Source organism: Galleria mellonella, unplaced genomic scaffold (genome assembly GCF_026898425.1).
Source record: "Galleria mellonella isolate WM207_F2 unplaced genomic scaffold, CSIRO_AGI_GalMel_v1 utg63, whole genome shotgun sequence".
NCBI classification, from domain to species: domain Eukaryota; kingdom Metazoa; phylum Arthropoda; class Insecta; order Lepidoptera; family Pyralidae; genus Galleria; species Galleria mellonella.
Window position 1 is genome coordinate 10,424,249 of NW_026442130.1, and position 24,351 is coordinate 10,448,599.

General features: G+C 39.2%; 1 protein-coding gene and 9 non-coding genes across 10 annotated transcripts in view; 5 read left to right on the forward strand and 5 right to left on the reverse strand.

Moving 5' to 3' along the window:
* The window catches only part of LOC113521858 (dynein axonemal heavy chain 10), a 99,043-nt gene that overhangs the window by 21,959 nt on the left and 52,733 nt on the right, over positions 1-24,351 (reverse strand). Inside the window, exons 58-74 of the mRNA XM_052899772.1 lie at positions 14,721-14,891; positions 13,819-14,007; positions 13,581-13,710; positions 12,936-13,033; positions 12,058-12,183; positions 10,774-10,951; positions 10,080-10,210; positions 9,522-9,664; positions 8,986-9,078; positions 8,333-8,435; positions 7,739-7,936; positions 5,065-5,209; positions 4,351-4,568; positions 3,547-3,752; positions 1,943-2,461; positions 929-1,076; positions 254-389 (exon numbers count right to left, since the gene is read on the reverse strand). Coding sequence (XP_052755732.1) covers positions 254-389; positions 929-1,076; positions 1,943-2,461; positions 3,547-3,752; positions 4,351-4,568; positions 5,065-5,209; positions 7,739-7,936; positions 8,333-8,435; positions 8,986-9,078; positions 9,522-9,664; positions 10,080-10,210; positions 10,774-10,951; positions 12,058-12,183; positions 12,936-13,033; positions 13,581-13,710; positions 13,819-14,007; positions 14,721-14,891 — 2,932 coding nt within the window. The remainder of the gene's footprint in view (positions 1-253; positions 390-928; positions 1,077-1,942; positions 2,462-3,546; positions 3,753-4,350; positions 4,569-5,064; positions 5,210-7,738; positions 7,937-8,332; positions 8,436-8,985; positions 9,079-9,521; positions 9,665-10,079; positions 10,211-10,773; positions 10,952-12,057; positions 12,184-12,935; positions 13,034-13,580; positions 13,711-13,818; positions 14,008-14,720; positions 14,892-24,351) is intronic.
* LOC113522030 (5S ribosomal RNA) lies at positions 88-206 on the forward strand. Its single transcript, XR_003402401.2, has one exon. It is a non-coding gene; the product is annotated as a 5S ribosomal RNA (ribosomal RNA).
* Positions 1,406-1,524, reverse strand: LOC113522019 (5S ribosomal RNA). The gene has a single exon (XR_003402391.2). It is a non-coding gene; the product is annotated as a 5S ribosomal RNA (ribosomal RNA).
* Positions 5,730-5,848, forward strand: LOC113522011 (5S ribosomal RNA). Its single transcript, XR_003402383.1, has one exon. It is a non-coding gene; the product is annotated as a 5S ribosomal RNA (ribosomal RNA).
* On the forward strand, positions 6,260-6,378 carry LOC128201843 (5S ribosomal RNA). Its single transcript, XR_008253460.1, has one exon. It is a non-coding gene; the product is annotated as a 5S ribosomal RNA (ribosomal RNA).
* Positions 7,118-7,236, forward strand: LOC113522012 (5S ribosomal RNA). Its single transcript, XR_003402384.1, has one exon. It is a non-coding gene; the product is annotated as a 5S ribosomal RNA (ribosomal RNA).
* On the reverse strand, positions 9,114-9,232 carry LOC113522021 (5S ribosomal RNA). The gene has a single exon (XR_003402392.2). It is a non-coding gene; the product is annotated as a 5S ribosomal RNA (ribosomal RNA).
* Positions 12,596-12,714, reverse strand: LOC113522013 (5S ribosomal RNA). The gene has a single exon (XR_003402385.1). It is a non-coding gene; the product is annotated as a 5S ribosomal RNA (ribosomal RNA).
* Positions 15,071-15,189, reverse strand: LOC113522014 (5S ribosomal RNA). The gene has a single exon (XR_003402386.1). It is a non-coding gene; the product is annotated as a 5S ribosomal RNA (ribosomal RNA).
* LOC113522015 (5S ribosomal RNA) lies at positions 24,032-24,150 on the forward strand. The gene has a single exon (XR_003402387.1). It is a non-coding gene; the product is annotated as a 5S ribosomal RNA (ribosomal RNA).

The window sequence follows — 24,351 nt, forward strand, 5'->3', positions numbered from 1 at the left end:
ATTATATGTTTACAAAAATTAAATATTTGTGATATAATATAATAAACAAAAGACAACATTGTAATACAAATATTAAAATAAATCGTTGCCAACGTCCATACCACATTGAAAACACCGGTTCTCGTCCGATCACCGAAGTTAAGCAACGTCGGGCGCGGTCAGTACTTGGATGGGTGACCGCCTGGGAACACCGCGTGACGTTGGCTTTTTGCTGGGCGCGCAAATGTAACAACTTATATACTTTTAAAAATACCTTTTATATTTTTTTCTAACACGTTGTCGACCACAGGGTCGATGTACTCGTTTACATCCTGGAAGAGCACCGGCATACCGTACTTGATGGCCATCTCTAATTGACGCAGGAATTGTGGGTCGTTGAATGATAACACCTGTTGAAACACAAAAAAACATCACTAAGTAAATACATGCACGATAGGCATTATTAATTTCTTTTACAAGGAGACGTTGTCTAAAAAAATTAGGTCATCAAGCATATTTCCGATCCGATAGGGCATCGTAACCTTCTAGAGCATATTCCTTTTTAAAACGATGGCAGCACACCAGAAATTCCTTCGGTGTTGCCGACAACGACGGCAGTCACTTTCCGACTCAACATATTTGTTTGCCTCCTGTGTTTTAAAAAAAAGAATTGGTTCGCCAAATGGTGATCAGATACTGGAGTTTCAGAATATTATAATCACTGGCACATTTTTTGCCGTTAAAATTAAAATTGGAACATAGCATTCAAGCAAATTGTGAGAGTAAATGCTGAGACGCTACATTACTAAGGTCGTCATACATAAGCATGATAAAATTTTAAAAATTGACGCAAGTGAGAATCGAACCTGGAGTCAAAGTGCAAAACAAAAAAAAAATTGACAAAATTGATGATTATATATATAGTAAAGTAATGAATTCTATGTCGAACCTTGAGGTTATTCTTGGCTTCCTTCTTTTTGATCCATGTGAGGGCTTGCGTCTGAGGATCGATACACAGAGGGAAACGAGAGGCGCGAATAGTCAGTATGCCGTTCTGTACCGACAATTCGTCGGGTGGCAGGCCTTCAGAGCTCCACCTGTGTGTAAAACCATTGTATTTAGGAGGAGCGGTAGTAATGGGAATAAACAGCCTCCTTTACTAGCAAGCAATATATTTGATCGAACACCATTTGGTGTGTATGGTGAATTGTATTTCCGCCGCTTATTATTTGAATTCTCAAAGTGTTTATCTTGATGGTGCAATGGACCTTGTTTAATGTGCACCTGCCACCGTCGTTTAACTGTACTCGTAATAATAAAATATTATTTTTTTTTATTTAGGTACAAACTCCACCTTTTTTAGGCAACAAAAGAATTATTATTTGCTTAGAATTTTCTCCAAAAAGAAATATTATTTAATGCAAAAAGCCAACGTCACGCGGTGTTCCCAGGCGGTCACCCATCCAAGTACTGACCGCGCCCGACGTTGCTTAACTTCGGTGATCGGACGAGAACCGGTGTTTTCAGCGTAGTATGGACGTTGGCAAATGTTTCATTAAATTTTATATACAGATTTTAGTGGTGAATAAATATTGACGAATGATGTATATAAGATTGATTTCTTTTTTCATAACAACAATATTTATTATCTTAATAATGCAAGTTATTATAATTAGAATATTAGTTCTATTAGAATTGATTGGAGTATTTGATTCATCGAGTGAGTAAACGAATTATTTGTATGTATAAATAATACTTACGTTGAGATTTATGCTTACTTTTGTGCAGAAGCAAATTATGGAGAATTTCAATTCAGTTAGGGAAAGATTGCACAGTTTTAATTAGCTGATAGACTGAAGCAGCAGCAGAAGTTTTGCACACGTGTAGCCAGTTCTAAAGAAACCTTTTAACACCATAGACACTTCAGCAAAAAGTTTAAGCTACAATACGAAAAATTACATACCCACTAATTTCAACTTCGTTGGTAAGATTCTTCTCGATGGTGAACGGCGTTGTTAACGGGATACCTCTTTCTGTGACGTCACCCAACCAATCCTCGTATATCATAGTTTGCCGAAACGAAAACGAGAATGGTCCTGCATAGCTCAAGAACGACGCGGCGAGTAGGCAGTTGCCGATCAGTCTAGACTGTTCCACGTACAAAGCAGCTAAGTCTATAGTCCACCGTTTCTGTTCGCTGGACAACCCTGACATTAGTTTGTCAGCGGCCACCAATCGCCTCATCATGATATCCGTTTCTTCCTGCAACTCCTGACGTCGCAGCATTGCCGTCTCGTATCTATTGTTCAAACCATCGAGCGTGCGTTGCAGCCGATCAATTTCGCGGTTCAACGAAGCTAGATAGTTGACTGCTTCGGTGTATTCCTTCTCGAGGGTTTCCACTTTATCTTTCTTTGGTTTCACTTCTTTGTAGACAGCGCAGTAATCAAGAACAGCTGTTACGAATTTTAGTAAGCCGTATCTGCAGATAACAAAAAATGTATTTAACATACATACATATCTGTCACGCCTGTCTCCTATTAGGGTAGGCAGAAACAATGGAACGCCAAATGCTTCGATTCAAACAAACTCTTTACTAAATCTTTAAATACATTTAAAGATTTAGTAAAGAGTTTAAACAACCTTGAAAAAACAATTAGAGAAAATTATATCTCCTCTAATGTTTTTTTTAATTAAATTAAAAAAATAAGCAATGGTGTCGAATATATAATTCAACACTATTCTATTTTTACAGTTATCAACATTCCGTTGAGAATAAAAAGTTAAATTACAAAAAAAAAAAAAGAAAAAATAGATATACGCAATTATTTCATCATCATCATCATATCAGTCTTTATCTGTACACTGCTTAACATAAGCCTCCCCTTTGAAGGGTATTGCCAGTAGTTACCAATTTAAATAAAATTAATTAAATTTAATAAAACAAAGCAATTATTTACTTTACTAATGGTCCCCTTTCCTGTCAATATTTTATACACTCAATTTTAAATACAATATAATTATTTAAGTTTTTCTATCAGCTATCTAGTACCCATAGTACAAACTCTGTTTAGTTTAAGACCAGATGGAGAGCGCCATTTGGCGCTATAAAATGTGCTGTGTATTTATTTCCTCGTTATATTTATTTATTTAATAAGGTTCACCTACAAGTTTTACATTTTACATGTTACTTAATCAATAACACAAAAAATAATTTTGCCTAATGTAAAAGTATTTTACAGGCGAACATCACATGCATTATTATAATATTTAATCATTATTAACAATGACAATAACAGTATTTGAATAATAAATAGATTATGAACTTATGTCTAGGATTTTCCTCAATAAGTTATATCTGCTGCTATGGATCCAAAATTGATGTCAATTTGATCGCTGTGAGCATCCTACATAATCTGGGTACAGGCGAGTTGGCTCCTAACACTGTTTTTTTTTTTTTTTTTTAACGGAGGACATAAAGGTGTTATCTGTTTCCGAGGTATTCTAGAGGGAACATTTATTCGTATAATAATCATTATATTCGTATAATATTTAGAGATCACTAACCCAGCTTTACTGATCTGCTGCATAGTGTCCAATTTCTTGCTCTTCTTCATATGTGCCTTCACTGCTTTCACTTGGTTTTGTGTGATTAGATCGCAGTTCATCTCTTGCAGGTTGCGTAAGAAGTTAGGGTCTGCCATCATGCCCTTCGCGCCCTTCCAGCTCACGTCCTTTATCCCGCGGATAATTACCACACATTCGCAGACCACCTGGAAAACGGATTGTTTTTATAATCTGTATATTCTATATATAATTGTTGATTAATTTATTATGATGGATCAAATGATCTGCTTTCATCTTCATCTATCATCTCTCACTGTTCTGTCAGTGTATACCGATAGTGCAAGCGAGATTAGCATTTCATTATCACCTACTTAAAATATGTAATTTAAAGGGGGGAAAGTATTGTTAGTGAAGGGAACTAATGGTTTCTGAAATCGACACAATATGCTAACTGACTTGAATGACTTCATCTTAATCCATCATTCCTTATCTTTGTTCCGCCCTAGACAGATGTACATTGACCAAAATAGGTAACGGGTTTAGGTATTGAAAAAGGATTACAAAGTTTTTTCCGTCATGGAATGGTAAATAAGCTGATGCCCTATTTGATGGAAAGTGCAAGTGTGAAACACAAATGCACGTTAATTAATCCATGGTAATCATAGATAAATGAATAATATTTGTTTTCTTTTTCTATGATAATAATCTTCATGCGTTACTATCCCAGGGGACTATGTGTTACACCTATGAACAAAGGACAAGATACATCTAATAAATAAATATTATTATCCACATTTAAAATACCTGCACGGCTTCCGGTGGGGTAGCAAACGATCTTATTTCAGTGATATCGTTTTTGTCGAGATCAGCGAGCGCCAGTCTGGCTGCTTCAAGCGCTGGCATCGCTGCGGACAGCGCTTCTTCCGCTTCCGATTTTTCTGCGGCTATGACAACGCTCTGCTCTGTGATCTCGGCGGATTTGATAGCGGCCACCTGCTGTTTGCCCACTGCCGCCTCCGTGGCTGAAAATATTTATTAAGCATCCTGTCGTTGTCGGAATAACCTATTAACATTCTAGACTTTGGCTGACCTATTTTCACAAGAGAAAGTACAAGTACAAGCCAGGAGGGTCGTATAATCATTTGGGAGGAAGTTTTTGTAGCTTCTTACCACATTCTAGGTTGACGATTGGTAACACTATACGAAGTCATAAATGAAATAAATGTAACTTCATATATTGTGATACTAGCAGCGTTCACAGCTTCATCCATGTGTTAGTTCAAATTAAAACAATTTATTCATTCAATTTTACTTTTTAACACTATAAAAAAATATAATCCTTTCATTTTCCTGTCTTTAGTGAAATTTTATAATATTTTTTTTTATATTAAATATAATGATTTATAAAAACTGATTTCTATATTCCTCACTTAAATTATGCGAAATAAACTCATTTGTATACATTTTGATCTTTTATATTTTGATAATTTAAATAATATTCAATAGCAGAATGTTCACCTGTAGAAATCTCCTTTAGTAGTATCTCGCACTCCTTGGTCTGCTCGGCGACTATGACTTTCTGGACGGCGAGTTTCGCGTTTAGGTCTTCTAATTGTACGTTTGCTTCCTCGATCTTGGCTAACCCTCCCTTAAGACGTTCGCACTGTTCCAAGCAAACATATTAGTCGAATCCCGAGACACGTTACTTATTCATTATCATCATCATCATCATTATACCAGCCGTTATTAGTCCACCGTTGAACATGGATCTGAGTGAAGAATGTAAACGCTGAAAATTAAATACTACGCTAATTTACTAAACTATAATTTCATATGCAAGAGATTCTTACAACATACATCAAATGGGGGGAAAGGGATTGTTAGCAATGGAGTTTGATAGCCCCATTGCTAGCAATATGCCCTATTAGGTTGACCTCCACGTGGTTCCCTCTGGAAACCATCGTGAACAATTCTTGTTGAATTCGTCACGATGGGCCAACTGACCTGCCTTCAACGTTACCTGTCATCCTTCACTGGTGCCCCGCCAGCGTATCCCGATAGCGCAGGCGGGGTTACCATTCCATTATTACCCATTAAAAAAACACATCAAATTTAACACATTTTGTGACGTTTCATATAAAAAATTCTCATGTGTAGTGATTGTGTTATTTAAATTCACAATCGCCAACGTCCATACCACGTTGAAAACACCGGTTCTCGTCCGATCACCGAAGTTAAGCAACGTCGGGCGCGGTCAGTACTTGGATGGGTGACCGCCTGGGAACACCGCGTGACGTTGGCTTTTTGCCTCCGATAGTTTTATATAATTAATAGAAATTATAATAATTTCTTATATGTTTTTTTTTTAAGTTATCAAACAAAACGCTCATTTCTGAAAAAATTGCAAATTAACTAATCCCTGTTATATTTTCTGCGTTATTTGGATTTTGCTTAGAAAGTTTTAATATCAATAAAGTTGCAGTGATGGTTTAATGGAAATCCTATAACATGATACGTGATGATTAAGTTTAATTTTAATTCATTAGCTAAATAACAAATCGTTTAATTTGATTAAAATTCAATCGCACTGGATTTCGAAATGAAAAGTCTAGGAATGTGATTAAAAATAACCATTACGTACAACGTACAAAATACAAACGTCATTAATATCAATGAAGCGTCCATTGTGATAATTACTTATAGAGTAAAATTCGCCAACGTCCATACCACGTTGAAAACACCGGTTCTCGTCCGATCACCGAAGTTAAGCAACGTCGGGCGCGGTCAGTACTTGGATGGGTGACCGCCTGGGAACACCGCGTGACGTTGGCTTTTTATTTAGTTTTATTTTTGTAATGAGATTACAAGATTTTGACAATATTTTTTACTCCTTGATAATATTTAGGTCTGACGATAACACTACTCGTAAAGTGACCACTAATTAGAATATAAATTTTTGTGGTTATGTCTTTAATAATTTTATAGATGCGCATTGGGCATTATTAAAATTTATTGAAATGAAACCACCTAAATAATAGAAAGAAATAAATACAATGACAATACAAAGTTTATTAAAAATCTATTCAGGCAGTCTCAATATTATTATACTGTTTAACCCTGCGTACAGCATATGCCCCAGAAATTAATTTAGTTGCAATGTTAAACAAACTAACGATATGAACCGTACCATTGATTTTTTTTAACTTTGAGGATTTACAGTTTTCAACATCGAGTAATACAAATGTAGTATCTTTACGAAAAATCCACATATGTATTTACTGTTGATATAGTGTCACCCATGATACTGTTTTTGCGTTGCCATTCGTAAGGCCTAAGATGTTATGCCTCTGTACTTTGTAATCAGCAGCCAAGCAAATACAATTGCTTTACGACAGAAACACGAAAATGGGACAGAGGTACTCGAGCAGACGGCATTTGTATAAAGTCTCCTTTTGGCATTAATGACATCTAATTTGTCCTACGAAAAAAAAAATATGTTTCCAAAAAATAAATATTTGTGATATAATAAACAAAAGACAACATTGTGATGTAAATATTAAAATAAACAGTCGCCAACGTCCATACCACGTTGAAAACACCGGTTCTCGTCCGATCACCGAAGTTAAGCAACGTCGGGCGCGGTCAGTACTTGGATGGGTGACCGCCTGGGAACACCGCGTGACGTTGGCTTTTTATTAATTTTTAGTTACCATTATTGTTATAATTTCTATAATAGCATGTGTTACGTGAGCCTATAGACATATTAAATGAGATCAACTGTAATACTTATAAATAAGCCGATTTTGTTTTATAACATTTGTTTGCTCTAGCTTTGCCATTATCCTTCAGATTTAATTAGAAAAACGGAAGCAAAGTATCTTCAAGATAGCATTATTTAAAACAATTGTGTTCGTCCCTAGGCAAAGTAAGTATATTCCCGTACATACTATATTATTAAATTACGTCTAAAATACAGAACTTTCATATGCAACTCTCACAGTACCCGCCATTAGGTTATTTATTCATGTTAAACTTAATTTGAGAGGGCTTAAAACCTGATTGAGCTGCCCTATAAATTGTCAATAAAAGCATTTGCAAAAACAAAACAATCCAGTTTGTTGTGATGATGTGAACCATTCACGTGATGTAAATCTATAAATAAAAGTTTATAATAAGTCGCCAGGCGCCTTACCTGTGCGACGATGAAGGCGTCCTTCTCATTGAGCAGCACGATGTAGTTGGTGAGATAGTCCATGTAGTGTTTGGGCGTCACATAGTTGTTCCTGCGCAGGCGCAGCAGGAACTCGACCGAGTACCGCGCCACCGACATGTGCACGTGCACCACGTGCTCCACTATTATCGGACGGAACTCATCCGGGATTTTCTGAACCTAATTTGTACAATTAAATACCTAACGTTAGGAGGATTTTTTTTGAGTTAATTTTTGTGTCATTATCATTTCATATGCCCATTGTCCTTTGCTAACCATGGGCATATATACTATATTATCTGTGCCATAGGTCTCAATTTTATTCCTGTGCGTGTCGAATATTTTTTAAGGAAGTCGTCTTTTTTAATTGCAATAAACTCTATTACTTCGTTTCCACGTTATGTTTCGATTGACTGGATTATGATGTATGGGTATATATTCAGGGCGTTGCAAGTAATCATGGCTACTAACTATCTAATATATGCCTGTTTGCCGCCCTCGCGTGACTTTATCATCATCGAGTATTGCTGTAGGAGACGGCAAAAAATGACTTGTATTGTTAAGATGTTTACGTACATCAGCGAGGAACACGTTAGCGACAGCAAGAAGCGCTTGCTTTGGCCACGGAAACTGCCAGTCGATAGTGGTATTGTTAACAAGGCCGGGGAAACTGCGACACCTGCAATTTTAGTTTTATTTAACATTATATATTACTTTTATAGTATTTGTTTATTAGATGATTATATGTTGTTTTTTAAAATTGTTAGTTTAATTCGATTTTGTTGGGGTTCAGTATGAACGCTTTTAATACCTAGGTAGGATACCGGTTAAACTGTCGGTTACAATAAAAAAAAATACAACTGATATATTAAATGTATAGAATTTTTTATGTTTTTTGTAGATTATTTGCATAATATATAGCATACAAATTTAGCAATTTTACTATAAACACACTAAATTTATGTTGAGAATATCTTTCGTCGAATTTAAAGGACTGGCAAGTCGAGTTAAATATGTAGAGGAATCTTGTTTGCGAACAAAAAGGCCATTTTCTATCAAGGCCTTTAAGTATGTCATGGGACTTCATAAATAATAATCTCTGTTTTAAAAATATTGTTATTGGCACTGTTAGGTCTATTGTTCTAAAACTGTAATGTATATTGTTGTTAATTATTTTGTAAATGACTGTTTGTTGCCATAAATAAATAAATAAAAATGTATGTGTTTACCTATTTCGTAGTATGTCACCGCTGGGTGACATTGACAGCACCACGTGAAGATTGTCAGCACATTTGTTGCAAAAAAAGTTCCAAACTGCATCTCTGGAAAAAAGTGTATAACTACATTTTCTGCAAAAAGCCAACGTCACGCGGTATTCCCAGGCGGTCTCCCATCCAAGTACTAACCAGGCTCGACGTTGCTTAACTTCGGTGATCGGACGAGAACCGGTGCTTTCAACGTGATATGGACGTTGGCGACGAGACAACTAAATGTTACCGTCTTATCTTGAAATGTCTTATAAAGCGAACCTATAATAGATTTAAATAGTACCACTTTATATTATTCTTAAATCAATTTATTATAAAATGATAGCTAGATGGCATTATAACTAAGTCTTCAATACTTCAAAACATGGACTGAATAGAATTAGATTAAGATTGCATATCAAAAAAAAAAAAAAAACGTTATGGGCTTTTCTAAGATTATTTTTTTAAATCGAAAACATAGTACCATATATATGAATATTTACAAAACTAGTACATACTTGGCAACCCCATATCCAGCTTCGTTACTTTCGTTGCGGACTGCGTTGATGATCGCGTCCTTTTCATCATCACTGAACAGCGCCGGAATCATACCGATCATAAGGATGTTATTGATGAATTCCAGGAAGCTCTCCTCCAGGATCTGATGCAAGACATTAATTAGAAGGCTGAAATTTTTGAGCCTCGGTCCGAAGATTTTTCTTTTTATTGAGATAAAATACTCGTTTGTACGACTATTTATTCAATACTGGAATCGAGTACATGAAAGTAGATGAAGCTATCTATGATACTCAATTTATTTATGCTAATAACATCACAGTGTAAGTAAGGTACATCCAGTAGTCCAACACATATATCAAACGATTACATATCAATTCAAGACGTATGTATTTGTTTAGACACGTCGTTAGGTAAAAGTTCTTTAAAATGTGTATAAAATGTGTAAGAATAGACATATGGGCTGAATACATTAAAATAATGCTATATTAATGGAACCTTTTAAAACACTGTATTTTGCAAGTAAATTATTTATTCTAGACTGTGTCGTTAGTATGGACCTGTGCGGCAGTGAAGAGGAACACGGTCTTCTTGCCGTCGACGCCGAGCTGGTTGTACATCCGCTTCATGTCATCCTTGAACGTGTTCTCGTTGTAGTTGCGGGTCACCGTTATCTCGAACACATCGCAGCCTTCCAAAGAAGAGGTCTACATTTAAAATTGGCAATTTTACGTTATGCCAAAAGTGACGTCTGATAGATGTTTGAATATTATATCACTACGAAGTTACACATTATTTTTTTTTATTACCTACTAAATTGTGAATTAAACATTTTCCAATAAATCAAATAATTGAACAAAACGGTATCATTAAGCAACTACCAATGTATTTTTTTATGCGTGAAAATGGCATGGTTACCTCTCCTGCGCTATCGGTATACACTAGCGGGGTACCAGTGAGCGGTGACAGGTGAGGATGAAAAGACAGGTCAGTTAGCCCATTGTGACGAATTCAATGACAAATTGGTCACGAAAGTTTCCAGGGGGAACCGCTTGGAGGTCGACCTGATAGGGTATATTGATAGCAATGGGGACTAAACTCCTCATTACTAACAATCCCTTCCCCCCACTGCCAATGTATTGACTACTAATAACGAAACTTTTTAATTTTTCAAAGCAATTCAAGTCTATATTTAGAATGCAGTCAAGCGTTGTCCGGTTGCTTGCAACGTTTAGGTACGATTACAATGCGTACCGGCAGCGAAGGCAGCTAGGCGACATATGGACTTCTTCCCGGAGCCGCCGACACCGATGATCATGGCGTTACCGCGGTCCATGCGCAGGATGCGCTGCAGCCGCGTCAGATGCTCGAGGCAGTCCTCGAACAGCACCACAGACATCTTGCTTATGCGCTCGTTGTACTCATCCAGGATCTGGGGATTAAAGTTTCTTTATACACACAAACGTGATGATCAAACGTACGACCCGCTTGATGGTAAGCAGTGGTGGGAATACACTATCCTCTGCACCAAGACCTTCTAAACTGCGTCCGTAATGAGACCTCTTTTTTTTTTTTTTTTTAAAGGGTGATAATGAAATAGTAACCCCGCCTGCGCTACCGGTATACACTGGCGGGGCACCAGTGAAAGATGATATTATATGTGAGGATGAAGCAGGTCAGTTAGCCCTTCGTGACGAATTTAACAAGAGTTATTTATGATGGTTTCCAGGGGGAACCACGTGGAGGTCGACCTGATAGGGTATATTGTTAGCAATGGGACTGGTAAATTCCATTGTTAAGAGTCCCTTTCCCCCTCAAATACATACTACACTATATCAGCCGTTAATTGTTCACTGCTGAACATAGGCCTTCCTTATAAGGGTTTTTAATGGATAATAATGGAATGGTCACCCCGCCTGCGCGAGAGAGTGCGCAAGTGCCTGGGCACCAGTGAGAGATGATAGGTAAGAATGAAAAAGCAGGTCAGTCAAGCAAGCAACTATCATGGAATTCAGCGCGATGGTTTCCAAAAGGGACCACGGGGAGGTCGACCTGTTAAGGTATATTGTTAGCAATGGGAGTAGTAATCTGCATTACTAATAACACAAATTTAAAACTTCGTTTTATTAACCCTCTGACCGGGCATCCCGCGATTTCCGTGTGCTGTATCTACTTGTTTAATTTTACGCATCCCGCGATTTGGACGTGCTCGCATTTTTAATGTTTATTGACGTTGTTATTCCGTGATTTTTGTTTTGATAAATTGATAGTGTTTCTCAGAATCTCGCTAGATGGCTAAATACTTGTAATACTGTTTGTTGTCGAAGCGATGTTTTAATGTTATGAAAAAAAAAAATACGCGATCAGAGTGTTAATAATTAAAGATTGTATTATACAAAAAAAAAAAAAAAAAAAGATTCCAATTGTGACAAAACCAGTTATTTTGTTTTTAAAACTGAACAGATATTTATAAAGTTTTAACCGAATTGAGAACCTCTTTCTTTTTGAAATCGGTTGAAAATAACATTGGTAGGTAACCTCTTGGAAAAGGAAGTAGACAGCTTCGTAGTCGAGCAAGTCCTCGTAGTATCGAATCTCTTCCTCGTCGAGTGCGTTCCGATAGTCGCCGAACAGCAATGGGTCGCGGATGACGTATTCTTCAAGCTATAAGTTCAAAATAATCATTTTCTAAATTATTATCAATTGACGTAATTCAAAAATAATAATTAGTAAGTATCAAATAATTGAGACATCTATTTTGTAAATTTTGTAAATAAAATAGGTATTATTCTGCTGCGCAAGAAAGAAAATTTGGTTCGATATTAATTTAGGATCAATAGGACAGAAAGTCTTATTTAATTATAATAATTTTATTATATTTATTCGAGACTATATTGGCTTAATTTGTCAGTAATATATAAATATTTATTTATTTATTCTTATAAATATAGTTATAAGAATTTTAAAAGGATTGTCAATTTCAGTTCAGAGTTAGTAAACATATCCTGCAAGAAAAAAAAAGCTTTCGAAAAAAGATTCTTAAGTTAATTTTTTAATTGTAAAAGCAGCAACAAAAAGCCAACGTCACGCGGTGTTCCCAGGCGGTCACCCATCCAAGTACTGACCGCGCCCGACGTTGCTTAACTTCGGTGATCGGACGAGAACCGGTGTTTTCAACGTGGTATGGACGTTGGCAACAAAATACTTCAATTACAATGTTCCTTTTAGGAATTGATGAAAAGACTTACTAGTATAGTATTATATTATCTGTGACTTGGGTAATATATGGCAATCAGATTTTAATGTCAGCATTATCTATGTACTAATTAATGACATTGAGTCTTGACTACTTAATTAAAATATATTCATATTAAAACAGAAACACTGAAATACATATAAAAAAAATATATACTAACAGTAAGTTCTCGTTCCACTACCGTCTCTTGCTCCTCCTCAATAGTGGTTTCTGGTTCCACAGTCTCAGCTGGCTTTGCCTTTGGTTCTATCATAAAATCTATGGAAAAATGTGACCAATAACCTAATATTTATATTTTACATATCGAAATCAATTGCCGTTTGGTACCGGCTTAGAGTGGGCCATCCCTTTCTTTCACGTGGGTGTCGAAAGAGGTGACTACGGGAATTTAATGGTCGATACATAAGCAGCAGTGTTCCTCTTAAAATATCACCAAAGTCTAATTGCGATTGCCAAGCCGCCTGCTAAATGTGGCAATTACTGGCAAATTCACCATTTATAGGGGAGGCCTATGTTGTAAAAATTATATGAATTTAGTATATTATCTTCAATTAAGATTATTTAAATTTCATGATTATTTTTTAACACAGATTTTGTATAAAAACTCATACACAATAATCAACACACAGAACAATATTGACGAGTTTCAGTATTGTTCTCATCTTGTAACATCAATTTTTATTAACAATTTTTTTTCATTTCTGTCAAAAATTCAAATAAATTCCATTTTATTCACTCTTTTTTAAATTACAATTTAAGACTTTTTTGTACCTACAGTTAAGCTTTACAAACAAATATAACCCACCGTCCTCCTCTTCTTCTGTAGGTTTCTCCTCCTCCTCGGGGATAACGATCTCTTCAAGTACGACGGGCTCCTCCTCCGGGAAATATTTTATCACGTGCTCTTGTATATGGCCACGCATCAGTTCGTTGTCCTAAAAAATATACGAAATAGTCCATATTGAGATACAGACTGTATGGTTCCAATGTGTATAATGTGAGAGAGGTTGTGTGGTAAACTTGTGAGGGAAAGAGATACATGCCTGCGTGCTGATGAGACGGTCGCAAATGACACGTATGAACTCGTTCCGCCAGCAACGTACTACCGCCCGTTTCTCGCTAAAGAAGTTCGGATGCGTGAGGCACATGCCGGCTGCTATACGTGACAGGTCGCGAAGATTGAAGATGTAGTGGAACTTGGCTGGTGTCGGTGGTAACTCCATTATTATTATCTGTGCGTTGTTAAAGGAAAATTTTGTTATTAAGATTCGTAAGTACATATTATATTTTGTTAGTAAAAACAAGATAGGTAAGTTTTTTCGTAATTCTTCTTTCATCCATTCTCTCCAATTGGCGTTGATTTGGATATTTGGACATAATCCTAATAACGTTACTTATTTAATTATGCGCATAATGTCATAACCACAAAGAATATCACCATGGTCATTACGTAAACTCACTATATATATATGTATATATAGTTCCGCATAGAGAAGTAAATTTTTGCTATTTGCATAAAAATTATAAAACAAGGCTATAATAAGAACGTATAATAAATTACTTAATACAGTAACACAATTGCCGAGAAATAAATTTAAAAATAAAATAAAGACATATTTTGAGCAACATCCTTTTTACAACGTAACTGAATACCTAAATGCCAATGTTACATTATGACATATTATTATTTATTTATACTTAACAGTAATAAGTGTGACAATTCAAATTTTATAATTTCTAGTCATCATTATGGACATGTAGTTACCATTATATTGACATGTAATTAATTTATAAATTTATTTTTATTTTATATATCAAATGTTTTTACCATTGTTATTACTTATTATATTAATTTAAAAATCATACTGTAATATTGACTTGCAATTCTGTGACGAAAACTGTTAAACTCTTGCGATTCTAAGTATTACAAAAAAATACGACTTACTTTGTACAGGTCGAGCGTCATCTGCACTATTTTCTCGACAATATTCTGTATCTCTTCGGGGAATATGCTGAAGTGGCCGGTTAAGATCGAGACGTAGATATGCCGTAGTGTTGCCTCCGATGGAAATTGAAGGTTGTACACAGAGAACATTGATATGAATCGAGGATCCACCTGCGGAATTAAAAAAAAAGAATAATATTGTTGGATAGAATGGGTGGACAGTGTATCTTTTGTAGTGAACGTTTTGTAGTACTAAAGTTTTGGAAATACACTATTTCAGAAATGGAGTGCACATGTGCGTGATTAAAAATTATAAATATAAAAGTGATAAAATTAAAGAAATGACAAAAAGCCAACGTCACGCGGTGTTCCCAGGCGGTCACCCATCCAAGTACTGACCGCGCCCGACGTTGCTTAACTTCGGTGATCGGACGAGAACCGGTGTTTTCAACGTGGTATGGACGTTGGCGACAGTCTCTTTCAATAAGGTATTCAGTAACTACTGAAGTACATGTGATATTGAATAAAAATATTCTTTAATTTAAATCTTAATTATATATATGGGCGCAAGCGTTATTATCTATAGTTGCGTCACAGATAATATAATACTATGGTTGCGTTAAATAGAACGAAAAAAAATTAACTTAGTATTACTTTTATAATTAAATGTACAATATCTTCATAAACACAAATGATTTTCTATTAAATTATAAATTCAAAATTAAATGTTTGTATTCCCTTTTGCTAAAAAACAGAAATCTTTACTATATGTATTATTTGAATGTATTAAATTAACAAATTAATCAAAATCAATGTTTTATAATAGAGTAAACTATTGTAAGTAATTGTATTCACTTACTGAATGACTGTTTAGTATTTTTACTACATCGCATTTTTAAATTAAATATTGCACGATGTTAAGGTTCAACATGATTATAAATAAATCAATTTATAATACTTAGTTATTTCTAGAAAGGTGTAATAAAATAAATAAATAAATAAAGTTGTGAAACTATGAGCGAGTCTACAAGCGTGCACTTAAATTAATTGAAAAACTATTCCGTTCGTGTACTCGAGCATAGTTATAAAGAGTATAAAAACAGAACATTCAGTCCAATAGCGACTTAGATAACATATATTGCTGATACCTGAGAGTTATAAATATAAGTGTAATTGGAAGTAAGAAAATAAAATAGTATAAATAAGAAAAGCATAATTTGTTTATTCGAAATAATTATATTAATAATTATTATTAATTTAAATGATCCAACCTATAGTTACAATGAATGACGAAGGATGAACCAAGACAAATCAAGTGATGTTAGTAATACTGAGATCACTATGTCTAAAAATCAGGTAGACACCCCTGCTTCGTTATATATATATATATATATATATATATATATATATATATATATATATATATATATATATATATATATATATATATATATATATATATATATATATATATATATATATATATATAAGCCAGGATCCAGAATGTATAGCAAAGATGTTTATGGATAAATTTAATTTGTCATCGAACAAATCTAATAACGAGAGAGCGACCGGTAGTGGTTCGGACTCTTCTTGCTCATCGCAGTCCAACACTAGCGCCCTCCACGTTACAGGGAAGGATATTTTAAAATGTGTGAGGGATATGAAGCGTGGCAAATCCCCTGGGCACGACGGACTTAGCGTTGAACACTTATTATGTGCTAGCCCATTATTGTTTGAGAAAATTGCCTTATTCTTCAATGCATGTATGGATCATGGCTACCTGCCAAGAGACTTTATGAGGACTATTGTAATACCTATTGTAAAGAACAGAACGGGTGATGTCTCTAGTATTACAAATTATCGTCCTATCTCATTAGCCACTATTATTTCTAGATTATTTGAGCGCATAATTAACAAATACTTTTCAGAGGACTTCCTACCACTAAATAATGCACAATTCGGTTTTCGTAGGGGACTGGCTACGGATTTGGCTATTTTTTCATTGAAAAATACTGTAAGACAATACATATCCAGAAAAACTTCTGTTTATGCTTGTTTTTTGGACATCAGCCGTGCTTTTGATACAGTTAACTATAATTTGCTTTGGAATAAATTGCGTGAGACAAGGGTTCCACCTAATATTACAAATATACTGGAATTTTGGTACGAAAACCAGTTAAATCAAATTAGATGGGGTAACGTGTTGTCGGAGAGCTACAAACTTACATGTGGAGTTAGACAAGGTGGGCTGACCTCACCTGTTCTGTTTAATTTATATATCAATGATTTGATTGGCCGACTCAGTGGGACTAGAGTTGGCTGCCATATCGGTGGTGTAAGCCTAAATAATATCAGTTATGCGGACGACATGGTCTTGCTGAGTCCGTCAGCCAATGGTCTTAGAAAACTAATTGAAATATGTGAACAATATGCAAAGATACATCATTTAACATATAATGTCAATAAATCGGAAATTATTATTTTTAAATATGGAAAGGGACCTGAAATTTTGCCAAAAATTAATTTATGTGGGAATACTTTAAAAATAGTTAATAAATTTAAATATCTTGGACATATGTTGACAGAAGATCTGAAAGATGATAGCGATCTGGAGAGACAAAGGCGTAACATTGCATGTAGAAGCAATATGCTGGCTAGACGATTTAACCACTGTTCGAAGCTAGTCAAATTGACATTGTTTAAGTCTTATTGTCAGGCTTTCTACACCAGCCAGTTATGGTATAGTTATACGAAAAGGGCTTATAACACACTGCGTGTGCAATACAATAACGCATTCCGAGCGATGCTCAACTTGCCATGGCGGTGTAGTGCGTCTGGCATGTTTGCAGAGAACAGGGTTAATGATTTTTTTGCTATTTTACGTAATTATAAGGCAAAATTTCATGACAGATTAATGACAACAAGTAATAATATTGTAAAGACTGTATTTCTCACAGCATACCTGACGACAAGAGATTTTATAACGAAATAATTTAAATTGGTATTTTATAATTCATGTATATTTTAAAAATAATAATAACAATTTATTTAATTAATAATATAAAAATGTTAACTATGGGTATATACCTGAAAATAAAGAGATTTATTATTATTATTATTTTTAAATTTTACCAGAATTCTCATCTCCCCTCTTAAGGAGAGGAGATGGCAACTAACCCCCGGCAGAAGCACAGTCGGCCGGGGTTCAGGGCCCCAGGGAGAGAAACCGGCGTACAATGCGGGCAGAATCTAAGAGCACCGCTTTCTGCATCTTTCCCGGGAGTGAGCCGCCTCGGAATCCCAACCGTCTGAGATGTTGTTCCAGACTGGTTGGGATAAGACCGTTCACCGACATAACGATTGGGATGATTTCGGTAGATGTCACCCCCACATTTCGGTCACCTCGTGAGCCAGGTCGAGATATTTTCTCTTCTTCTCGGTTTCGGCTTTCACGAGGTTCTCGTCATGCGGTATGGTGACATCCACCAAAAACACCCTCGAAAGTGCCCGGTCCATCACCACGATATCAGGTTTGTTCGCAAGAACAGTCCTGTCCGTGATGATGGATCGGTCCCAGTAGAGCCTGACGCTGTCGCTTTCGAGGACCGGCTGTGGCTCGTACTTATAGTACGGCAACCTCTCATTCGCGAGGCCGTACTTCAGAGCTAGCTCTTGATGGAGTATTTTGGCTACCTGGTTGTGCCTGTGCAAGTACTCTGTGTTGGCAAGAGCTGAACAACCCGAAAGCACATGTCTGAGTGACTCTCCAGGATGGCGACATGCTCGACAGATGTCCTCAGTGCCATCCTTCAGAATGTGCTTTCGGTAATTGTTCGTCTTAACCACCTGATCCTGTATTGCACAGACAAAACCCTCGGTCTCTCCGAAGAGATCACCGAACTGTAGCCAGTGCACGGAGGTCTTCGTGTTTACGTACGGCCCGTGAAGGGCTTTGAAGAACCTTCCGTGCAACTCCTTCTCTTTCCATACGGCCTCCCGCTGAGAGGTACCCAAAACTTCGGGTTTTCGCCAGTCCTCTTTAGCCAGAGAAAGAGGGGTGAATCCTTTGTCACATTCTATGACCTCTCTATGCAAACCCTCGCCTCTTTTCTCCAGAAAATATGTCCTGAGGCTGTCAATCTCGCGGTTGTGCATGGTCTTAACGCTTAACAAGCCTCGACCACCAGCTTTCCGCGGGATATACAGCCTCATGACTGACGATTTCGGGTGATGCATTCTATGGAGGGTCATAGTTGTGCGGACTTTACGATCCAGGGCTTCGAGTTCGGTTTGAGACCATCTGAGCACGCCAAAAGTGTAAAGGAGTACGGGTATGACCCAGCCGTTATAAGCTCGGATTTTATTGGCGCCCGACAAAGAACTTTTCAGTACTCTTGTAAGGCGCGCAAAAAATTCCTCGCGGACTGACTGTTTCATATCCGTCTCCTTCACACCAATGTTTTGTGACATGCCCAGATACCGGTATGTTTCAGCCTCGGAGAGGGTTTTAATATTAGAGGGATCTGTGGCGATCCCTTCAGTTTGAGTGACCCGTCCCCTCTGCACATGGAGGACCGCGCACTTGTCTATTCCGAGCGCCATCCTAATAGAGCTGCTATAATCGTTTACGATATTTAGCAGCTCCGTCAGGCGTTCGACGCTCGGAGCTAGCAGTTTCAAGTCATCCATGTACAGAAGGTGAGACACTCGTGTACCTCCTCTCCGATACTGAAATCCAGTCCCCGAATTCTCCAGTAAAGTACTGAGTGGATTCAGGGACAGGCAAAACCAAAGTGGACTCAAACAATCGCCCTGGAATATTCCCCTCTTTATCTCTATCCGGTCAGCGGTATCCGTCAATCGCTCGTCCTGGATAGTCAGGATCGTCGTCCACTGCCTCATGCATGCCTCCAAGAACACTCGAACTGTACCGTCGATCTTGTACAGCTCGAGTATCCTCCGGAGCCATGAATGGGGCACGGAATCGAACGCCTTTTTATAATCTATCCAGGCGGCGGAGAAATTCCGACGGTTCCGCTTGACCACGTGCCCAGCGACAGCATCAATGAGGAGCAGCTCCTTCGATCCGCGGCTACCGCCCCTGCATCCGTTCTGAGCGCTAGATAGGATCTTATTCTCGTACACATGACGAGAGATCTTAGCGCTCAGAACGGATGTTAACGTCTTATATATTGTCGTAAGACAAGTGATGGGGCGATATTTAGATGGATCCGCGGTATCGTCCGTCTTAGGAGCTAAATGAGTGATCCCGGTTGTAAGGAAGTTCGGGAGCGCCCTGTTTTCGAGGGCACTCTGGAATTGCACGGCTAAGGTCGCATGGCTGGCCGAGAACGCCTTTAACCAGTAGTGCTGCAATCCGTCGATCCCCGGACTTTTCCAGTTCGGAGCCCGACGGATCGCGGCAACCACGTCTTCCTCCGTAATGGCAATGGCGTTCATCGGCGTTATTCGAGCACATGCTTCCTCAACATCGTGCATCCATGCGCCCTCCTCATGTTCCACAGGTTCAGACCACAGCTGTCTCCAGAAGGCGACGAAATTGGCTGTTTCGGGTCTTTGTCCTGTGGGCTGTAGTTTTGGGCGCTCCAAGTTCCTATAAAACTTCCGTTGATCACTCATAAAGAGGCGATTCTGTTGATACCTCTCAACCCTCTCAGAGTACCGTCGGAGTCGCTTCCCCCATGCAGCGATCTTCTGCTTCAATTCATCTATGCGCTCTGTAAGTTTGTGCCCGAAGTCCGGCTGGAACAGACGTACACCTGTCCCAGCAAAGGCCTCTTTTACGGAGCGCATAATTCTCGGGCGTGTGTTGCCCTCCCTGAAGCAGAGCAGTCTACCAATGAGGACTCTGGCCTGGGCGATCCGTCGTTCAATCCTTCTTTTCCAGGCTGGTTTCATATTATCCCTTTGGATATTACGTCCAGCCCGGGGCATTTTTGCGCCGGTATATCGGCATACTGCCAACGCAGCGCCAAACAGGATTGAACTCGTCTCTCCCAGGTCACCGCTGCCCTCAAGGTACTGAGGCAGCAGTCCATTTGTGGCCTCAATGGCATCCCGCGTCGCCACATTTGGATATATCCGGGGAAGCTTCGGTCTCTCTTCGAGGGGAGTTCTTCGGATCTCTAGAATCGCCTCCTCTAGTATGCTCCTCATATGCTCTATATCCTGGGAAGTTGTTCCGTCCGCATCCGCTTCTGAAAGCGTTTCGGCAACCACCTCTACGCTAGGTAGCACGTCTGAGATGGGTTGCTCTACGGTCGCGGAGTTTGCTTCTGGAACAACTTCACTTCGCAATCGTTCGAGTTCGGTCGCGCTAAACATACCAGAGCGCTGTATGTACCGAACTCTGTCGGCTAGGTTCTGTTCCGAGACGGTTAGATCCGGTAAAAGACGCAGAAACTCGCGGTGCATTACTGCCCGGTATCCTGTTCTGCCTGTTTCTGTCCCTGTAGCCCTGAAGAACGCACGCATGAGGTCCTCATTCATGGCTCTTGTCCACCTCATGCGACGTGTACCATCAGTGGCGGGCACCGATTGCTGGGCCTGTGACGGCCCTGCCGGCGCCAAGCCAGCTGATGTCGATGACGAGGGGTCGGACCGGCCAGGTGGTGGGGCCGGTCGGCTGGCTCGCATTCTGCCGCGCCTACCGCCAGTTGTAGACGCGCCCCGGCGACCCCCGGGCAGCGACCCTATACTCTCTCCGTTATTATTATTCGCCATCTTTATTTTTGCCATTGCCCCTTTAGCCGCGTAGGTTTAATTTATACGCGTGACCGCCTTCCACGTGAGCTAGATGGTGAGCTCGGACGCGGGGTTGGACTTTGGAAGGCTTATTATTATTTTTTAAATTTCACTAAAATTCTCATCTCCCCTCTTAAGGAGAGGAGATGGCAACTAACCCCCGGCAGAAGCACAGTCGGCCGGGGTTCAGGGCCCCAGGGAGAGAAACCGGCGTACAATGCGGGCAGAATCTAAGAGCACCGCTTTCTGCATCTTTCCCGGGAGTGAGCCGCCTCGGAATCCCAACCGTCTGAGATGTTGTTCCAGACTGGTTGGGATAAGACCGTTCACCGACATAACGATTGGGATGATTTCGGTAGATGTCACCCCCCACATTTCGGTCACCTCGTGAGCCAGGTCGAGATATTTTCTCTTCTTCTCGGTTTCGGCTTTCACGAGGTTCTCGTCATGCGGTATGGTGACATCCACCAAAAACACCCTCGAGAGTGCCCGATCCATCACCACGATATCAGGTTTGTTCGCAAGAACGGTCCTGTCCGTGATGATGGATCGGTCCCAGTAGAGCCTTACGCTGTCGCTTTCGAGGACCGGCTGGGGCTCGTACTTATAGTACGGCAACCTCTCATTCGCGAGGCCGTACTTCAGAGCTAGCTCTTGATGGAGTATTTTGGCTACCTGGTTGTGTCTGTGCAAGTACTCAGTGTTGGCAAGAGCTGAACAACCCGAAAGCACATGTCTGAGTGACTCTCCGGGATGGCGACATGCCCGACAGATGTCCTCAGTGCCATCCTTCAGAATGTGCTTTCGGTAATTGTTCGTCTTAACCACCTGATCCTGTATTGCACAGACAAAACCCTCGGTCTCTCCGAAGAGATCACCGAACTGTAGCCAGTGCACGGAGGTCTTCGTGTTTACGTACGGCCCGTGAAGGGCTTTGAAGAACCTTCCGTGCAACTCCTTCTCTTTCCATACGGCCTCCCGCTGAGAGGTACCCAAAACTTCGGGTTTTCGCCAGTCCTCTTTAGCCAGGGAAAGAGGGGTGAATCCTTTGTCACATTCTATGACCTCTCTATGCAAACCCTCGTCTATTTTCTCCAGAAAATATGTCCTGAGGCTGTCAACCTCGCGGTTGTGCATGGTCTTAACACTTAACAAGCCTCGACCACCAGCCTTCCGCGGGATATACAGCCTCATGACTGACGATTTCGGGTGATGCATTCTATGGAGGGTCATAGTTGTGCGGACTTTCCGATCCAGGGCTTCGAGATCGGTTTGAGACCATCTGAGCACGCCAAAAGTGTAAAGGAGTACGGGTATGACCCAGCCGTTATAAGCTCGGATTTTATTGGCGCCCGACAAAGAACTTTTCAGTACTCTTGTAAGGCGCGCAAAAAATTCCTCGCGGACTGACTGTTTCATATCCGTCTCCTTCACACCGATGTTTTGTGACATGCCCAGATACCGGTATGTTTCAGCCTCGGAGAGGGTTTTAATATTAGAGGGATCTGTGGCGATCTCTTCAGTTTGAGTGACCCGTCCCCTCTGCACATGGAGGACCGCGCACTTGTCTATTCCGAGCGCCATCCTAATAGAGCTGCTATAATCGTTTACGATATTTAGCAGCTCCGTCAGGCGTTCGACGCTCGGAGCTAGCAGTTTCAAGTCATCCATGTACAGAAGGTGAGACACTCGTGTACCTCCTCTCCGATACTGAAATCCAGTCCCCGAATTCTCCAGTAAAGTACTGAGTGGATTCAGGGACAGGCAAAACCAAAGTGGACTCAAACAATCGCCCTGGAATATTCCCCTCTTTATCTCTATCCGGTCAGCGGTATCCGTCAATCGCTCGCCCTGGATAGTCAGGGTCGTCGTCCACTGCCCCATGCATGCCTCCAAGAACACTCGAACTGTACCGTCGATCTTGTACAGCTCGAGTATCCTCCGGAGCCATGAATGGGGCACGGAATCGAACGCCTTTTTATAATCTATCCAGGCGGCGGAGAAATTCCGACGGTTCCGCTTGACCACGTGGCCAGCGACAGCATCAATGAGGAGCAGCTCCTTCGATCCGCGGCTACCGCCCCTGCATCCGTTCTGAGCGCTAGATAGGATCTTATTCTCGTACACATGACGAGAGATCTTAGCGCTCAGAACGGATGTTAACGTCTTATATATTGTCGTAAGACAAGTGATGGGGCGATATTTAGATGGATCCGCGGTATCGTCCGTCTTAGGAGCTAAATGAGTGATCCCGGTTGTAAGGAAGTTCGGGAGCGTCCTGTTTTCGATTATATTATATTATTATTATTATTATTATTATATATATATTCAAAATTTTAATCGATTGGTTGAACCGTTAATATGTCATAACATAGCGTATAAACTACTTACTCATTTTTACATTCAAAATATTAGTAAGAATGAATGTAATAATGTCAGGTTTATGTGAAAAGATAATTTATAACGCAAATATGTATTCATATTTAACAGCAATATTTTATATCTGTCAGTAATTACTGAATGTCTTATTGAAAGAGACTGTTGCCAACGTCCATACCACGTTGAAAACACCGGTTCTCGTCCGATCACCGAAGTTAAGCAACGTCGGGCGCGGTCAGTACTTGGATGGGTGACCGCCTGGGAACACCGCGTGACGTTGGCTTTTTTGCCCTGATAGTTTTAAATTAGTAGAAACGAATTACGGATAATAAATATTTGACACTAATATGCCCCCATAGCATAGTTATTATTAAGTTTTTTTTTTGAGTTATCAAACAAAACCCTCGTTTCTAAAAAAATATGCAAATTAACTAATCCCCATTACATTTTCTGCGTTATTTGGATTTTGCTTAGACGGTATCAA